This window comes from Pygoscelis adeliae, unplaced genomic scaffold (genome assembly GCF_000699105.1).
Source record: "Pygoscelis adeliae isolate BGI_AS28 unplaced genomic scaffold, ASM69910v1 Scaffold113, whole genome shotgun sequence".
NCBI lineage: Eukaryota > Metazoa > Chordata > Aves > Sphenisciformes > Spheniscidae > Pygoscelis > Pygoscelis adeliae.
The window spans coordinates 5,516,363-5,536,540 of NW_008825108.1; the positions used below are offsets into that span (position 1 = coordinate 5,516,363).

Consider the following 20,178-nt stretch of genomic DNA (forward strand, 5'->3'; position numbering starts at 1 on the left):
GAGTGCTTAACCGTTGGAACAGGCTGCCCAGGGAAGTGGTTGAGTCACCATCCCTGGAGATATTTAAAAGACGGGTAGACGAGGCTCTTAGGGACATGGTTTAGTGGGCATGGTGGTGTTGGGTTGAAGGTTGGACTCAATGATCTTGGAGGTCTCTTCCAACCTTAATGATTCTATGATTCTATGATTCTATGATTCTATTTAGAACAAACTATTGTGGTGTCATTTGGCCAGAATATCAGGTTAACAGCTTTTCTCACATGTAAATACTGTAGGCAAAAGAAAAACAGAGGAGGCACTGGCAGCTTCTACTTTCAACACTGGGTTATTTTAGGGCTGCCCTCTGCAGCATAAACTAACGTGGATAGAAAGATCTCCTCTTTAGTTTCTCAACCAGTAGTCAAGGGATTAAAAACAAACCTACATATCCAGCCAAGCACAGACAAGTGCCTGCACTACCCACCTCCTGACACCACTTCTAACCACTCGGGTGCCTTTGCAATCTGCTCCTCATCCTCGTGCTGCCCAGCTGCAGCACGGGCCTGCGACTCCAGCTGAGTAACCAGAGTTCCCGGACAACCGACACCTTATTGCTCCTACCCTGCTCCCTGCTTACAACAAATACAGCCTCACATGCTGGAAGTCATTTAAAAATTACCTCTCTTAGTTCTTCTTCGGTATTGAGGAATTCTGTGACCCCACTGATAAGCTTCGAATTCATAAATAATGCTTCTCCGTACCTGCAAGGGCAAAAAGAAGGTGCACAGAGAGTTAGAGCAAGTGCCAGGCCAGTTGAAAATGAGAAAGTAGTCTTCTGTAAGCAAGGGAGAAGACATGGGACTGATTATGGGGATCCAAGGGAATAGCACTGGAATTGGACACTGGTATTCCAGTGTTTCATGCTAAAAACCTGGACTGAGACCTTCTTCTAGGCTGAGCTATTTGTAGTTAACTTTTAGTTGGATGCTAAGTAGAATGGGCTGAACTACAGCCACAGATGAGAGCTCCAGAGGAGGAGAGGACCAAACCACAATGAACACTTAACGAAACAGCTTTCATTCAATGTAATGACACGAAGCAGCTCAAAATACAGGCGCCAAAGAAGGAGGGGAGCAGCAGCTATGGAGAAGTATTCAGAGGAACCCTCCTAGCTGTACCATTAAAACAGACTTTTTGAAGTGCTGCAGCCTTCTCTGTATTTTGTATTCATCCACCTCAACAACATTACAAATAACCTCTAGATAAGTGAACTGAATCAAATTCTCTTGTTCCAGTACCTGATAATTAAAATAAATAATACTGCTAAAGAATAATACTGCTAAAATAATCCCCTGGTCCATGATGCAGCATCTTCAAAGAACCAACCTGGAATGAAAACTTGAAAGTTTGGGCAAGGAATATTTAAAGGCCAATGTATGGTAGGATACTCAGCGGCAATCAGCAACGACCTTCTGCAGGTTGTTGCTTTGAAACTGGCCATTCAAATCCTGCTGTTCCATTTGCTTTCCCAAAGGTTTTTTTCAATCCCCCAAATGAAGCATCTACATCACTTATAAGATTACCCAGACTACTCCTGAAGTTTTGCATTTCATGTTGGAATAGTTTGTGGTTTGGGGTTTTTTTCCAAAGTCTCTAGTATGAGGAATGTAATTCCACTGGAAACTGAAAGCAAGTCTTTTATTCCAGTTAGATGTCATTCAGCATAACAAAAGGCACTTGACAAATAGTTACCCTTACCTTTATCTGCACATACATCCAAAGCAATATCTAGCTAATCTGAACATGACTGTTTTTAAAATAGTGAATCCAGCTCCCCTGTCAGACATGTGTAAGTAATACCAATAGACTTCACTGCAATTAAGTTTATTTGGGGGAACAATTCAGTTCATACCCCGCTTTTACAAACTGATTTAGAGGAGGAATTCAAAATTCAAAGTGAAATGAACTAGCACGGTCCCAGCTTTCTGTTCTGCTTCTTTTAATCCTAAATTAATTACCCTTAAATGCTTAGGTACTCTAAGCCACAGTCCTCTCAAAAGGGAGAAAGAAAGAGAAATGGAGAGGGATAGCCCCAAGAGAGGGATAGAAAGAGGGAGAGGGAAGAGAACTGGGTTTTCTTTGGGAAGATTCTGTTTTAGGGAAGGTGTACACTGTGTTGCTTGCTACCTTGAGCTTGTATAAGGGGAAACACAGTTATAGGTATCAAAAATCCTACTCCCTGACCACTAACAACTGAATTATTCATGGATATTTCAGCAAGTACATCTTTTTCCAAAACTTCAGTCACACTGACATATACAGACATCCAGAGGCAAATGCCTCCTATGGGAAGTATGGATTTCATGGTCCTTTAAGCACGTTTAGGCTTTCTAACAAAGCCCGTTATTATTACAGTCTCAGCTTAGCCTCATAATTGACTGCTTGGAAAATTGGAAGCTCCTCTTGATGGGGTCTTTTGACAAGGTCACCAATTCACTTTACAGAAGTGACCTCATAAAAACCACTGCAGGGATTTTATTTTTCTTGCAGTCTGTACTGTAGCCACAGTGCAAACAAGAAGTAGCAGAATTCCTTCCACTGAAAATGATACCTTCATGAATACCTGTGCTGATTACTGCCCACTACGCATACTTGGTAAAAAGTCAGCCACTAACAGCAATTTCTGAACGGGCTCTGCTGGCAAAAATTCTAGAAAAGCCACCTCCCAAAACAGTATTTTGCAGCTGTGAAACAAGAGAATAAATAGAAAAAGTCTTGCAAGTATCAGTCTTCCCACCCTTCACAGGAAAGGCCACAGCACTGCAGAACCAGGACCTTACACGCCTGAGCTCCCTGGAAACATCCTGGAGTCACGGGCTCTCCACCCGCTCCTTTACTTCGGGGGGTGTGAACCTCCAATACCTCACATTTGTACAGGCTTTGCACTTGTGTGAGCTCAACTCGAGAGGCAGCATAGTCCACTTACTTCGGACAGATGTAAATGGCTTCCCAAACACTGTCAAATTCCCAAATGCTGACAAATGATTCGGCACTTGAGAATGAAGGAATTCTTACAAGCAGCTGTTGGATTAAATTTTCACACACAGACACACACGTGAACACACGATGAAAATTATTTAGGAGCCAAGGTAGTGCATGCTCAGGTAACAGGAATTCAAGCATAATATTTTCGATTCTCCTTTTCAGAAGTTCAGCAGTCTTAGACCCACGGATTTCTTACGAAAGACTTGTTAGGCACCTCAATTTCTAAGTCACCTTTGTAAATGGGATATAAGTGATTTTGAAGACTTTATACATTATCAGTATCTTCTGGACAATGTGAATACAAGCATACTGCAAAAATATAAAGGGATAACAATATTTTGTTGTCATTCCAACTCTTTGACATGCCGTGTTTTAAAGTTAGAGGAAATAGCATTATAGCATAATTTAATCACCCTCAGTTCTTTCATGTTACTATCTCAAACGTCAACACCTTTTATAATAAATTCAATGGGAAATACCATTGAGATATCACCTTATTAAATTAACGGTTCGTACAAAGTATTTTAATTTTAAATAAAATTAAATAATAAATTATAATTGTAGAAAAAAGATGCCTTGGGACAGAGTATACTGGAACTATAATTCTGCAATAAAGCTTGTATTTTAAAAATGTACTAGCGTGGCAAGCCTAAATCAGAAGCCTAATTTTGCATTCTATCCTGTCACTGCTTCACTGAACATTTTAAGGGGCAAGGTGTTAGACTAATTCCACCCTCTCAAAGTCTCTCTTAAAAGGTTTTAATCTACAATTACAAAACAAAGTTATTTTCAATATACATCACATATGTACAGCTTGCATGAACTATTTCATTCCACTGTTTTGAATCTTTTGGCAATTGATAGAAACTCAACTGGATATCCCTTTCAGAAAAAAGCAACTCTGGTGGCTCTGACTTGTGTTTGGAGATCAAACTGAATGCAGGTAACATAAAGTCAGTGTTGGGCAGAGACAGACTCTCTTTTATTTACTCATTAAAAAAAAGGACAATAACAGGTTTTTGATAAGGCCTTGTTAATTGTTAGGAACTCAGATAACACAGTGATGCATTCCAAGCAAGTGAGATAAATAAAATTCAAATTTTAGGTGAAGTTAAGCTATTTAAAATTAAAACACAAAAAAAATTTGGCACATGGCATAGTTTTCTAAATCTTGTCCATTTGTCTACACTGCTTAACCTTGTCCACATCTAAAATCACAGGTGTTAGCTAGGTAGTCAGATGAACCTACTTGCTAAGGTAGGACACAACTTCTGCATATGCGTTTGTAGCAATACAGATTTTGACAGATTTATGCCTAAACTCTGTATAAATCCCTGGAATAACCTGAAAAATTATTTGCTAACCAGAGCATAACTAACTGCACTGGGTTGCATAATAGCAATGGGTCTGCCATCCACTTTCTGTGTAAAAGTCCAGTTCCTGGAATAATCATACCAGAAGCAGAGGATTCTTGATTTTTAAACTCTTCAGCACTCTTAAAGCTTTTTGGAAATTACTTTCAGAAAGTATGCTCCTGCAATATAAACTTCCAAAACCAATTCCAGCTCAAACCTATTTTCCCAGCTGAACTTCTTCTAAAATCCCACTATACTATAAAGTATTATCCAAAACAGCATGAACAACTTTTTGAATCTTTAGAAAAGTCTCTGAGTTTCCTTGGCTCTTCTTTTGATGCTGTGAAACCTATAGTAGGCTTTGTACCTGTATTCATCAAGCACTAGGATTTAGTTGCTTAAATACAGCATCTTAAATATACCATTTCAAATATTCTGTGGTACACTAGATGGCTCCTCACAAGTCCAGAATGGAACAGATCTCCAATACTTTTTCTGCCAACACCATGGGAATGGCCTGGCATGGGGTGTCTGAAGTTCTTGGACACCCGCCTTTAAGAACTTGAACCTCATCTGAGTTACGGTCCCTTCTAATCTGTCAGTATCAGATGAGCTGCTGTGAAATCTTTCAGACCCTCAGGCTGTCCCTAAAGAACTAAAGAAATTTCTTATTCATTGAATTAATATAAAAATCTTCATCAAAAAGGATTTTAAAATGTTGACTGGGCTTCCGAGTAGGAGCATGTAGCACTTGTTCAAAGAGAAAGAGAAGTAGGTATAAGAAACAACCCCGTCTCCTTCCCGTTCATGTATTTTTAATTCAAAATGTTGCTCTACTGTGACTTGAAACTGACCTGAAACACAGGGTGGAAGGAAAGAGGATGACGCTATATTAGCATCCTTTTGAAAACGGAAATGCTTCAAAAATGGTTTGGTGTTTTTTTCCACCGTTGAAATAATGTTCTTGCAAACTTTTTTTTTCTGTCAGACTTAAAATCAGCAAAACTCCTTTGGGAACTGCTGCTTTTTTATCTATGTAAAAGTAGAACTGCAGCACTTGACATATAGATAGAATTCATTATCATACGTGCAGACACAATACAGTAATAGATATATATACAGATGATTGCTAAGAGACAAATGTTTCTATGCATGTGTGTGATAATCCATGAATAAATGCGTTTATGACTCATACGTATGTATTTCATATTTAGAGACATCTCTATGGATTAGAAGAGAATGGACTAGATTCAAGAACTTACATGAATACATACATATACAATACTTACATGAATTACATCAAAATAAGAAAAAGAAAATAAATTTAGACTTTTTATCCTTACCTAGCATTTAATATTTTCCATTTTTCTCTGAAAAACTTCCAAGCAAGATCCCTTCCATGTGGATTTCGAGCTACGTGGATTATCACATCAATTGCATCCTGATCCAGGACAACTTCTGAGTTGAGAGACAAATTCAAAAGCCTAGTGGGAGAAACAAGGAAAAAAAAAATCCTATTTAGTTTCACCAACACAGTCTAACAACAGCACATCAGAAAACTCTCAGAAAAAAAAAAATCACTGCCAAATGGTTTGTTTAAATCTCCAAGTGGTTTTTTTTTTTTAATTTTTTTATTTTTTATTTTTATGATTCCAAAGACCAGACACATTTATGATTCAGAAAAATCTCGATGTAAAAGGATTTTGGTAAAAACAGTGGAACTTTAGATGTGCATTTTCATGCACATCAGTAAGATCAGACTGGTCAATACATTTAAATAAAGGATATGCCAACAAAAAAATAACAGCAATTATTATAGGATTTCAAACACTTCCAATGAACATAGGAAAATCTGAAAGCGAAAAGACATAATATATGTCAATTTTCATAATGCAAAAACATAAGACAGTTTAAAGAGACAGTAAGCCTGTGCTTGAAAAGCATAGTTCTTTCATTTAGACCAAAGCTCAAATGATGATGCATAAATGTTGAAGTGATTATTGGTAATAGTCCGATACAGATATATAATATTTTTGTACCTGTTAAGCAAGTTTCTGTCATCACTGCAAGTTAAGGCTTCTAATAATATTTTCTTCTCAGACACTGCTGTGGTAGAATGAAATTTCATCCAAATGAACTCCCATACATCTTCATCCATCAGTGAAACTCCTGTACAGTAGACAATGTCTCTCACGTTGAGTGGGATTCTACAAAAGAAATCAGTAATAGCATTGTGGTAAATAAGCAGCCTCCTGATACTGGAAACAAAGGAGGAACATCACTACATTTATGAGACTCCAAAATTAAAGTGCAACAGTAATCTTTTTTTGGAAAATTACATTTGCATCTCTTTACTGCCACAAAAATCTTCCAGGCCATCCTAACGGATTTTCTAATGGGTAACACATGCATGCCATTCTTCTCATAACGCTGTCACTTCGTCAGGAGACTATAAATTATGGTCACCCAGTTCATCAACACATAATGTGCCACATAACCTGCAGGACAGGTGACATAAGCTCTCCAAATTAGCACGGGATCTTATCACTCTGTTGCCAGGCTCTAAGCCAAATCTCTTCTTGTCCTTAGTACTTGTCCTTAGTACTGAGGTTTTAGAACAGGAGCTGATCAGCCAGAAATTCCTCCTTGCTTGTGCTGTGACGTGCTCCATCTTCATATAGTAACATATAAGTAAGGAAGGATGTGCTGAGACAATGCTACTTAAAAATGGTGTTTTCAGGAGTGAAGAAAAGAGAAAGATCTGTTCATTTTTTCAGCATATTAATACCAGTACAAAACCAGCTATGTCATAGGATGGTTGTGAACTGTGATTACTGCTCAAGTAATATAAACTCAGACTACAGTTCTGAAAGCTTCTTGAAGCCAAATTCAGACCTAGTATAGGACTTGCCTATGTACCATTTTCTTCTAAAAAGATCTCAGCTGGGCTTTCCATTTCCTACCCTGCTTATGTTTCCTATACAGGCATAGAAGCTGAAACATTTGTGAGCTAAAGGCTATTCCTGCAGATAAAGCTAGACATTTCTCAGAGGAATGTGCTTTTGATTTGCGGAAAAGAACGCCCTCTTTTTGTTGGTAAAAATTATACCAAAACACAGTTCTCTAGTTACTAATAGCTGGGCTGAAACACCTCTGGAACTTCATATGCAAGACCTCTTCAGAGAATCTAGAAGTACATACAGCTGCTGTCAGTGTCTGGTCAGTAATACAGGGAGACAAAGAATGAAATTACCTCTGTAAAATTTGATATCGAATCTTACACAACACTGAAAGAAAAGTTTACATCAATACTTTAATTGTAAGACTTTCACCAAAGTCTTATACCATAGACTAGGCTATCGCAGTCAAGAACAAAGAGGTTCTTTTACTCCCATCTATTCATTCTCCAGAAAAAAAACTTTCTTCCACGGAAATTTTCTATTGCTGGGCTCTGTGATGAGTGTTTTTGTTAAAAAACCTCAGCTTATCTCTTTGGCCATGTCTGAGTCCCTGGAAAATGAAACCAGTGACGCTTTTCAGCATTTCAAAGTTTTGGTTCCTCTTCAGTACTTCAGAAGGAAGTAGGCAAGGTAGGAAACCATATATTGATGACTGTGAAGGGTGACAAACTGTTGTTGCCTCTATAGGGTTAGCTGGTCTCAACAACTATGATGGTTTCTTAAGAAAAAGAATAAAAGGAATATGTAGCTAAATTAAGGCAAAACTGGAAAAAAAAGTGCACTCCTTGAACTTTGGGGAATTAATGCCGACTGCTTTTTTGTTACGCTTTTCTAAGTAGTAAAAAAGTCCTGAGGTTGAGGCTTTATTCATGTTCTCTGGTGAGTGTAGTCATCAGCTCAGAGGGCATATCTGCAGGTTTAGATGCAGACAGTCGCATGAATTTTGCTTCTGCTGAGCTGACATGGCTCAGGATAGTGCTGCTTCTTGGAGATTTTTTAGCAGAGTCCCATGCTGACAGAGCCACAAAGGACTGCCTTGACCAGTGCTGAAGTATTTTGCATTTGATGCAGACAAACCCAGACATTTATTCAGGAGTAAACTCTCCAAAGCAAAACTGAAAGAGTAGGCAAGAGAAATGTAATCCATTTTAAAGTTGCTAGAAATACGAAACTTTTACCTATGTGCAGCACACATCGGCAATATTGCCTTCTAAAGCAATGTCTCATCTCTGCCATGAACTGTTACCATCTAGCCAGTGTAGATTGGTACTACAGTGCAGATCCTGGCATGGTTCGAGATCTTACTGTTTCTTCTCCTCCCACCACCAAATCACTGTGTGAGAACATGCCCGTCCCGAGCCATGCCAGGCAATCAGCATTGCTATGGTTATGACCACAGAGCTCAAGCAATTCCTACGTGCCATCGACACATAGATGGGACCTCCAGAAAATGCAGGTTCCACAGTTCCTCCCCCTTGATGCTTACTATTACCTTCTTAGATTTTTTCCCTCAATGTTCAGATGACGTAAAAAGCTTGGCACTGAAAAAAGTTAGTAACTCTCCTCAGATTTACCCAGGATCAGTAGGTTTTGGCTTATGTATGGTCTATGCAACTGCTTTTGTGTTGTCTATAGAACTGTTACACCAAGGCCAAGGAAACCAGAAAATCCTTAAAGCTGACCAGATCCATTAAAAGAAATAGTGTTTAAATATAAATGGACAGTAAAGAAAAAAAGTTATCACTTTCACCAGCCTTTCCATACTACTGAGTTTTGATTCTCAAAAACTGAGTTAACATTACTAAAATGTGAGTTTGGTTGACATTTACAGAATTATCCATGTGTGCTAGGTGCTGAATTTCCATTTTGCTGTAATGGAATTTGTACTTCTTACTTGAAAGTCTATCATCAAGCCTTTGTTGCGATGTTTCAAACATTAATGAATACCAACAATTTATTTCCCCCCCATTTAACCTTTCTTTCAAAAAGTGCATGCAAAGGAAACTGCATATAATTGAGTCTATTACAGAAAATTAAAACTACATATTTAAACACAAAAAATCAAGACATACTAAAATTAATGGAGCAGATATTTAGGTGCTGCCTTTGTGTTGGCTTATATCAACTCAGAATGAGGCCTAAAGTTTTCTAAATAACTGCAACTCTCTCAAAACTTCAGGTCAGCAATTACAGTAACATAAATATGCAGCCATATACACATACACTGCATAGAACATGAAAGCGATATCATTGTGTCTTGATTTTCTGATACACTAGGTTATTTGTCCTTAAAGCACAACTTCCTTACCAGCTTATGTCTTTTTTTGCTTTCAATTTGGGATTTAATACACTGACAGCAGCCATAAGAAACATATGCTAAACTAAAAGGACTAAGGGATGCTATCCTGACCGTGGGACCAAACAACCTGTTGCCCCAAATCTGTTTTAACATATGATATCTGAATATGAAGAACTACTGAACCCAGTCAAGCCTTATTTCAATGAAGGAAGGACTTTATATCTTGACACCCAAACGCTAAATCATTTTTTTAGAAGCACGCGTAGTTCTTTCTGAGCTTTGCCGGCAGAAATATTATCTTTGGCTTACTGCAAGAGATGTGACTCAGCCAACAGACACTCTAAGGAACTATAAGGCACCTGGAAAAGGTAATTCTTTTTTGGTTGATTGCCCCATTATTTCAGGTAGGAACTGTGTGCTGGAAGGACTGTCACTCTGTGTTTGGCTAGTGCAGTCAGCAGCAGAGGTACCTAGAAGTGGATGTCTAACCCCAGAAAGGTCAGCATTCCTCACTTGTGAAGTTTAAATTCTTGAAATTTACAGTAAAACATATCAATTCAATGAGCTTTCCCAGCTACTCCATCTTTTACGTTCTAAGTGCCAACACTAGCGATTTTAGCAGCGGTGCAGTCAGTAACCGCAGGATCATTTGCATGCTCTGGGAAGGAAGGACGACTTAAAACAAGTGACGGCACTGATCCCATGCCCATAGTCTAGATGTCACCATGTTTCTTGCTAAGAAAACTCTATTGCCACCAAATTGGTAATAGCATACTTGCAGCGCTGCAGCAGATCTACTCAATACCATCCAACGAATTGCTCCAGGGAAGGTTTTAGGTCTCTATCTATAAGCTAAGTCATTAGGACAACGTGAAAAAATCAGCCCCTACAAAACAAGACATCAAAACAAATACTGATTTTAAAAGGCTTAGCTTCAGAAACTAAAAAACTTACGGCTATGAAAAGCTACAAATTACTCCTGTGAGAGGCTTGTAATCAGGACTGTAAACAGGGGAGTTCTTGTGGAAGTAAAAACTGTTTATGAAAACGCAAATATCCCCGAAGTCATTTCTCTTTAACTATTGCCTCAACAGAGAGCCCTCTAATTGAATTTTCTTCATTTGTGGGAATTTTTGCTTTCTCTCTTCTCCAGTCATTATGGGCCTGTATTTCATCGTTATCTAAACATGTGAAATCTCCCCAGTTTACAGATTTTTTAATTTTATAGTTTCACGGAAAATGTTGTTCTGAAATTGCAGTTCCAAGGCACTAGATCAGCACGTGGAATGTTTGCCCCTTGTATTAACGGAATCAAGTGGATAAAATTACCATTGTTTCAATACCGCTTAGGTAATAACACTGCAGAATGTATCCCCTCCTTATATTAAACCTCTTTTGGGCCTTCAAGGCTGCTCTCATTTTTAAAGAGCTAATATGATTGATGGATACTTCAGAAGAATAAAGATAAAGATTAACTTTTGAAAGCATCACTTTAAATGGCTTTTATTTGAATACTGATCCAATTTATTTAACTTTATTTCTCTTGCTTAAGAGATATGATGGTGAGAATGAAATATGTAGCTAGCAAAGCTCATGTTTAAAAATTAAACACTTTGGGAAAAAAGTTAAAAATTAAGCAGTTGAGAAAAAAATTAATTAAAATTGTGCTGTGCCTTTACAGGGATTTTTTTTTTTTCTGAGAGTGAATAATAAAGCTCTACAATGAGCTAAGAATAATCTCCTAAGTTATAATTAATTGGTACATACTTGCTCCTATTTAAAGTATGTTCTAACAATTGGAGATACACTTATAAAATTGGACCATAATTATTTATCTTCTGGGCAAATTGTGTTCTAATTTTTTAAAATGTAATTGCACACAGTTTAGACAGTTCTTTGATTAAGTGACAAATTTCAATACCATTTAGGGTACTATTTGACAAAGAAAATTAATCAGAAACATTATTTTTGCAACTATTTAACATTTAACTTAAGCCTATTTTTCTCGATGACTATATTTATAGTCTTGTTTAATAGGTTACAAGGCTCAGATAAAAACTAACAATGAAGTATTGGTATTTTGTTGGCAGATCTGTAATACAGATTCTGTTGTAACGGCACCACACAAAGTTTATTTTTTAAGATGGCAGTCCCAAAGCTTATACTCCCATTCTCTATTGCAAACTCCAGGAGCCATGCTGCTGGCACCACCATGCACACAGAGGAGGGGAGCATCCTCTGCCATAGCACATGCCAGTCTGAAGAGAAAGGGCAGAATTTCCCCTTGAAAATTGAGGCACAGAGCTGTGATGGGCTTGACATTCAGGTGCCTGTCAGGCATTGAATTCAGGGGATATTAACCGAGGATGTGGCTACTCGGGGTGTCTGTGGCAAGGCTATGCACAGATGCCAGGTCTCCTCAGTCCCAGTCCTGTGCTTCCAAGCTTCAGGTACCGCATGGGTCCGACTGAGGCAGGCAGAGAATACATCATCCCTCAAGTGATGGTTACTGCTATTGCTCCTTTCCCTTCCTACAGCAGATATCCCGTAACTGAACACGCGACTAGCGCACTCAAGCTCTTCAACACTGATTTTAACGACTGAGTGGTGAGTTAAGCACTTCTTTGTGAGACTAATCTCGGAGTAGATATGCTTTGTTTTGTCCTTTCTGGACAGTTTTTGCAACAAAAATATGGTCCTTTCTGTTCAATTGTTTTGCAGAGTTGTGGAGAGATCATTCCTGAATGAGAAAATTGGAGACGAATCTATCTAACTTCTAAGGATTGCAAATTAATTACTGCTAATCCATAATTGCTACCTATAGGGTCATTTTATTGTCATCACACACAGAAGTCAGAAGGTAAGGCTGCCCCATAAAGCCCAGTTTTGCCTTTCACAAGACGAAATCCTCTCTCTTTTCAGACATACTCCCCAGATGGTCTTTCAGAGCACTAACTCCTTGATTAACTCATGCACTCAGCAGTGTTTTCTTCCTCCTTAAACAGTTTTATTGACTTGAGTGCAAGATTCTACTCAAATGTTGTAACAACCTATTAATTAGTTAAATCACTTCAGCAACATTGGCTGACATTAGCTGGCACAGCTCCAGTAACATTTCAAAATGCACGAATAGCTATGCCTGAATTTTTCCAGTAATTAAAACTTCTAGGGCTTGAGAACACAGAAGAAGGGATCCATTTTATTGTATTACATTTATCAGACATTCATGTGTGAAAAAAATGAAAATAACTCTCATTTTTTCATGTTTGCTGCTAATGATTTCCAAAAATAGCTGGTGGGCATCAAACCCGTGAAAAAAGCTAGTGCCTCTTCCAAGCAACTAACAAAAATAATTAACCTGTTGGCCACATTCCCACAAACACTTATGTAGATGGTTAAACTTAAGTACATTTGTAAGTTGTTGCAAGACTGTAGCACTAGTGTGCCCATGTGAAACAAAGCAACAAAATCATGTATCTCAAGTCATTAGAGAGAGAAATAAGGGAGGAGGAAAAGGAAAGAAAAAATGCTTTGTTTGGAAAAACATTTGATTTTCTATCACCTAAGCCAGACTTCACTGAAATAATCTCAATTAATGACTGGTAATTTGTTATTTACCACTCCCTCAGATCTATGGATAGTTTCAGTTATAGACATGTTACAGTCTCCTGTACACTCTTGCAGTGCAATTTGTTTTTCTGGTGGCATTTCCATTGAGTAGTTAAAGGTCCATCCAAGTAAGCACACTGCCAATTTAGGCAGGTGGATGGACATGAATCCATTGTTCCTTGCAGAGGAAATACAAATTCTGCGCAAACAAGTATGGAGATTTAGTACTCTTAAATTAGGCTTGTTGGTTATCGCTGTCTTTGTTCAAATTATGTGATGGAAGTCATCTTACTTCATTACTTGCACCTTTCTTAAGACTGATAAAGAATTAACTTCTGTTCCTAACAGTCACAGCAATGTGACAAAAGTTTTTGAAATGGCAAACAGAAGTCACTGGAAAAGCCCATATCCACATTATTACACTTAAAAAGATTAAATGAGGTAACTGAGTACTAGGATGCAATCATCCAAGATCCTGATTTCGTTTTTCAGTAACCAAAAGTGGTTCATCTGTAGTGCAAAATGACACATAGATGTGTTCTGACTTGAAACCCACAGATTGAACAGTAAAATTCACTTTCTCTTTTCAGAGATCTCTGGCCCCACCTCACCACCCCAAGACTTCTCAGAACGACCTGGATGATTAGAGACCAGAACAGATTCAAAATATCTGGATTTGCATTCAGGATCATCCAGCAGTCTCTACTTCTCCTCATTCACAAAGACATACAAATGCAAACTTCATTAACCCATGGGCTGCAGAATGGATTCTGACTTCAGTCTAATTCAGTGCAGCAGCCTGCACTCCACTGCAAACATCATCTATTCATCTGAGCATTGCTTTCCTTAAAAAAGAAAAAAAAAGAAAACCCATGCCTTCCTCTCTCTCTTGCGTTAGAAAGTGTAGATTGAACGTACACTCAGAATTGCAAAAAAAGAAAGAAAAGTATTAGAAAGAAGCTAAGTATTGAACATTAGCTCTACTTATCAAATAGCATAGTGAGCTTAGCTCTGTTGATCAAAGATTAGCAGATTGTTATCAACCACAAGGTCAGCATAACAGGTGCAAGGACAAGAGACACCAAATTTGCAGACATCAGAATGCAACCCTCACTTTACACAAGTTTGATGTGGTAGAATATTGGATTTTCCCATTTTTTTTCAGTTGATGATATCTGCAAGGCAGTATTCCAAGTAAACAAAACTCGTCACAGTGCTTGTGACAGAAGAATCATAGTAAAAATAGTAAAAACTGCATTAAAACTAAAATCACCCCAAAGTGACGTGAAGCCCAGATCAATCACGTGCATTTACTGTAAGTTTTCTAGGGGTATTGTGGCAATTCATTAAGGTACTTTGTTCCCATTTAAAAGACAGCAACCAATAAATAGCAATGGTTACATTTCTAAAGAAAAAAAATAAGAGCAAACGGAAGTGGCTATGGCTAGCTAGGGGCCTTCCAACGGGTCCAGTAACATCTTAAAGAAACTTCGCACGTAATTGCGTCTGATGCAATACTATCACCTCCCACTGCTCAGTGCTGCATATTAGCAAAAGAATAGCATCACCACAGCTCTAACAGAGCCAGAATACAAGCACTCCTTTTCCCACTGAAGGCAGAATCAGCTGTCTCAGTTCAAAGCAGCTCTCACATATTCACATGTTCACGCTATCCCGTCTAACTGCCTCGAGCAAGCATACATCCACAGTCCACTTTGCCAGCAGAAATGTATACGTGGCAACCAGTAGCTGATGGATGGTAACAGTAGCTGGAAGAAAATCACACCTGTACCCACAGAGAGGTTTGCAAAAACATGCCTGTGTCTATGGATAAGTTATGCTTTGAGCCATCATAGTGCGTATTCACGTTACCCGTTGTTATGATATCTCCTGTCAGGAGTTTACAGATTGCAGCTCTCCACACATTCCTTCCTGAACCTCAGAAATACACGTTCATTCAGTCTATCCAAGGCAGAAAGTCTGAAAATGCTGATCCTCTGAGAAACGTGTTTTTCTTTCAGAATAGATATGCAGTGAAAGTTAAAGGGGTTAACAAGGCTGATTCTCAAGCTTATATCATTGTATGGTAATTTTGTTAATTTTTTAGGCTGAGCCACAATGCTGTTCTAAGGAGTGTGAATAATGTATTTCTTCACACATGAAAGAGCTTCACAGGAATGAGCTCAGTTAAATGAAGGTAGAAGCAAACATCTTAATTTTCAGCCAACAGTAGCTTCTCCTGTACAGCATTCTGCTGTTGACCGAATCGCAGTAACCTTACATTCTGAAACTACGAGGGGAATTTCAATGTGCTTATGTTTTCTACTAGGTTTGTATTCTTCTGAACATCAACATGGAAGTTTCAAGGGTTTCCACTGCTCCAATACAGGAGTAGCATATATCCCAACTTAACAGAGTGAAAATGTTTGCCTTCATATCAACTATCAAGTCAGAAGTCAATGCAGACTTTCAAGCAAAATGTGCTGGAGCCATCAGCCATTTAAAAAGAGCAAAATTACTTAAATTCATTGATTAAAAAGACAGTAAGACATATCTCGAAGTCTAATCTCAGACTTTTCAGCTGAAAGAAATAATAACTTCTTTTTAAACAACTGCAAGGATTTAAATATGATATCAATTCCTAGACCAGTACAACCAGATGTTTCCTTATAGCCTCTTCTATACATGATGTTATATGTTTGGTTTGCTCCTTGTAGAGCCAGACTTCTTTTTTAGAGTTATGTTCCTTGTTTTAGGATCATGTTTTGCCCTGCAAAAATGGTAGTGAGCAATACCACCTAAAGCCCTTTGCATACTAAGTAATCCTGGTATTTCAGGTACTCAAGCGTCTCTCCCTCAGATGAACGCTCTCATCTTTAGGCTGGAGAGCTGTATTATTTCTCTTGTTAATGAAGTAAATCCCAGTGGCTACGCTTCAACTAGAGGAGGAAAGTGCATTGCAGTGTCTTAATACTGTCCCAAACACCTAACAGATAGGTTATCAGGGTGGTCTTCTGCATGTGGCAGATGCAGGGCTGAGGTACTAAACTGAAGCTCTACCACCATCTCAGAACTACTGTTTAAAAGGGGGTTGAGGAGCAGCTTCTCTGCCAGCTGTGTTTGAAAAGAAAAGGAGCAGACCTTTTCCTGCTTCAGTGACACTTTTGAAAGGCATCTTTTGCAAGGACCCGTAACCCTATGATCACCATTTACATATTCATTTGATACAGGTCTCTTTCTGCCTGTAGTGCCAGACTGTATGAGGGCCCATTCTCTCTTCACAGACTCATGTTAAGAGGGTCTTCACTCAGCATAGTGGCTGCCACCAACTTCATTTAGAGGTTCCCAAATCCCCTTGTAGGAAGCGTAACTCCAAGCATCTGATTCTGCTCTGTGAGCCAGGCATCTAAGAATGAAGCACTGCAACACCCAATTACTTTAGAAATTCAAGCCTTCAAGCCTCTCAGCTGACTTCTACTTTCATGCATGGAGGCTAATGTTGCAGATCCCATGTATAGGATTTTTTTTTACTAATTCTGTAAGAAAATCTGCAGTGCTACAACTGGAAATCTAACGGCTTTTTTCAAATAGTGCTGGAAACACAAAGAGGACTTCCGGCTTTGTGCTATGAATGACCATTATTTTACTTGGTGAACAGTGGCAAATTATTTGCACAGTAAAGAACATGTAATTACAAAGTACAAACAGTAACTGATTATTATGATTATTTCAATCCCCTACAGTGAAGAGTAGATGGTAATTAATTTCTGGACCTACCAGGCTAAATATAATTACTAGAAACCACAGCAACTGTAGGCATATGCTGGTAAAACAGAATGTAATTACAAAGTACAAACAGTAACTGATTATTATGATTATTTCAATCCCCTACAGTGAAGAGTAGATGGTAATTAATTTCTGGACCTACCAGGCTAAATATAATTACTAGAAACCACAGCAACTGTAGGCATATGCTGGTAAAACAGAGTTAGATGTTACTGTATTTGTTTATTACCCAACACTTTATCCATAATTAAATGCTACAAGTGAAACAGAAAAAACATTTCAAAAGAACTTCTAAAAGCCATAGATTAAAAACATGGCTAAAAAGTTACGAATTTTAGCATTTGTACAGTATTATTAATTGCACATTCTCTGTTATGCTTATTCAAACTTTAACTGCAGTAACTGCCAGGGAATCAAAAACTTCCTTTACACGATTTGCTGCCTGTGCATTTATGTGGTATTTAATACCACATATTAATTTAATATCACCCTAATTTTGTATTGATTAGAATCTTGGGACACAAGCCTAATTCCCTAGTCTCACTTTGGGGTCTACTGCTTTGAAGAATTTGTGTTCCTTCCAACATGCCTTGCTTGTGAATTAGCTCATTGTATGAAACATCTTGTCTTCCAGAATAAGGTTTTTGGGAGGGGATGGGTGGAAAGGTTGCAGATTAGCCTTATTTTTACTCTCACAGTCAAACTCAAATTATACCTGTATATGAAAATATCTCTGAGCTCTCTGGAACTCTATCTTCGTGCTCTGGCTATGCAAACCCACCAAGACCAGGCTTTCTCCAACGCATCAGTCAATGTCTTTGTTCTGTTTCAGAAGAGGGAAGGGCATCTACAAGAACTTTTGAAGTAGTTTTCAGCAGATACAACTTTAGAAGCAGATACTCCAGAGAAGTCTGGAGAAAGATGAGCAGCATGAGTTTCCCCTTTTTTGTGAGGAAACAAGCTCTGTGGGATTCCCACGAATTCTGAGGTGGCTGTTTGCAGCAAATTGACAAACAGCTGTTAAGGGCATCAAACTGAGCAAAACACTTGACTGATGAGAAAGAATACAAAATGGCACCTGTTGGATGTGCCCTCTGCATGTATCTTGTACTTACCTGCTTGATTTTTGCACTTGAGCTAGCTATTGTCTCTGAAGTGCTAAAAGAGGCAAAGGCATGACTCAAACACCATGGTAATTAAATTCTCATTGTAAAATCATCATCATTTTCTTGGTGGTAAAGCAGGGAAAACAGACCCTGCTTTATTTTCAGGTTTTAGTCTTAGTTGGTTTAAATAGAGCAAAGGAGATACGGGGTAGCTCTGATGCAGCAGTGTCCTGGTTTCAGCTAAGATAGAGTTAATTCTCTTCCTAGTAGCTGGTACAGTGCTGCGTTTTGGATTTAGGATGAGAATAATGTTGATAACACACCAATGTTTTAGTTGTTGCTAGGTAGTGCTTACACTAGCCAAGGACCTTCTAGTTTTCCATGCTCTACCAACTGAGAAGGCTGGAGGTGCACAAGAAGCTGGGAGGGGGCACAGCCAGGACAGCTGACCCAAACTGCCCAAAGGGATATTCCATACCACGTGACGTCATACTCAGTACATAAACTGAGGGAAAGCTGGCCGGGGGGGCCGCTGCTCAGGGACTGGCTGGGCATCGGTCGGCAGGTGGTGAGCAATTACATCGTGCATCACTTGCTTTGTATATTATTATTATTATTATTATTATTATTATTATTACTATTTTACTTTATTTTATTTCAATTATTAAACTGTTCTTATCTCAATCCACGAGTTTTCTCACTTTTGCTCTTCTGATTCTCTCCCCCATCCCACCGGGGCAAGGGGGAGTGAGCGAGCGGCTGTGTGGTGCTCAGTTGCTGACTGAGGTTAAACCACAAGCAAGAATCTGAACGTTCCTCAGAGAACATTGACAGACCCCTACAAACGTTGTTACTGTGAAACACAAGTTGATTTTATGTCTACCGAGGTGCTATTACTAGTAGCCTTTGCAATGTCTTTTCAATGTAAGTAGATATGAAATGAGTCTGCTCATACATTAGTTACGTTCAGTATGTGAGACTGCTCTGAGAATAGCAACTGGTAAATTCTGGGGTGGGGAACTGAACAAATCCTATAATCTTAAGAAATAAATAAAAACATGTCTCTGTCTTTTTTGCAAGTTGTACCCCTCTTTATCAGCTGACTGTCAATCTGTATTCTTTAATTACATTATTTCTTGCAGCTGTTTTTCAAAACTGTGCAGTTCCTTTGGAGAAATGCACTGCTTTAGCTTAGTAGCTGTTCTCTTCCTCTGCCCTGCTGTGATGCTTTTATCATAATACTCATCATATGCTGGCAGACACAATCTTGTGCTCCCAAGAATGGCCCCATAGAAAGGCTAAGATGAGTCTTCAGATGGATCCTTAAATTTAGCCCTTTCCTCTCTTGCTATTCTTGGTAAAGCAACAAGCTTTTTGTTTTGTTTTGTTTTGTTTTCCTGATGTCTCCTTCTTCAGTCCTGTTGGAAAGGATGAAGACACAGGGTAGGAGAAAGCTTTGCAGGGTGACAGCTTTTTAACACTGCATAATCTACTGCTGTGCATGCTAATAGATGGTGTTAGGTTTGATTAACTAATTTTGCAAATGAATATCTAAGTAAATTACTTCTGCAGATCGTTTCCAATGATTCTTTCTCTTTAATCTCCTCTTTGAATAGTTTCATACTGATTGTTGCTGCTGACAATAAGAATTTATATAAAACCCTGGGGTATATATTTCATAGTAAATATATCTGGTATCATCTTACACAAGAAAACCATCCCCCTCACACACATCTTATTTAAAGGTACATAGTCACAGTTTCAAGATAATTTTTTTTCAGAAGTTTTGAAGCCATATAGAAATGCAGTTTCCATTAATGCTCAGATCATGGCTGGTTTTAAAAGACACTCAGATACTTCTGCAACTGGGTATGCCTGTAAAGGATTTTCAAAGATTACGAAGGCAGACAGACATATTGTAATTGCAAACAAACACCTGATTGGCCCAAGGTGTCTTTGAAAAATCCTACATGCCTATATGTCTATAGAGATCTGATCCTTTTGCAGAGCTAATACAAGATTGGGACTAAAAATGTAAG

General features: G+C 38.4%; 1 protein-coding gene across 1 annotated transcript in view; it reads right to left on the reverse strand.

The window, feature by feature from the left end:
* TRHDE (thyrotropin-releasing hormone degrading enzyme) overlaps window positions 1-20,178 on the reverse strand; it is a 223,010-nt gene that overhangs the window by 3,839 nt on the left and 198,993 nt on the right. The window contains exons 15-17 of the mRNA XM_009327544.1: window positions 6,419-6,586; window positions 5,723-5,863; window positions 659-740 (exon numbers count right to left, since the gene is read on the reverse strand). Coding sequence (XP_009325819.1) covers window positions 659-740; window positions 5,723-5,863; window positions 6,419-6,586 — 391 coding nt within the window. The remainder of the gene's footprint in view (window positions 1-658; window positions 741-5,722; window positions 5,864-6,418; window positions 6,587-20,178) is intronic.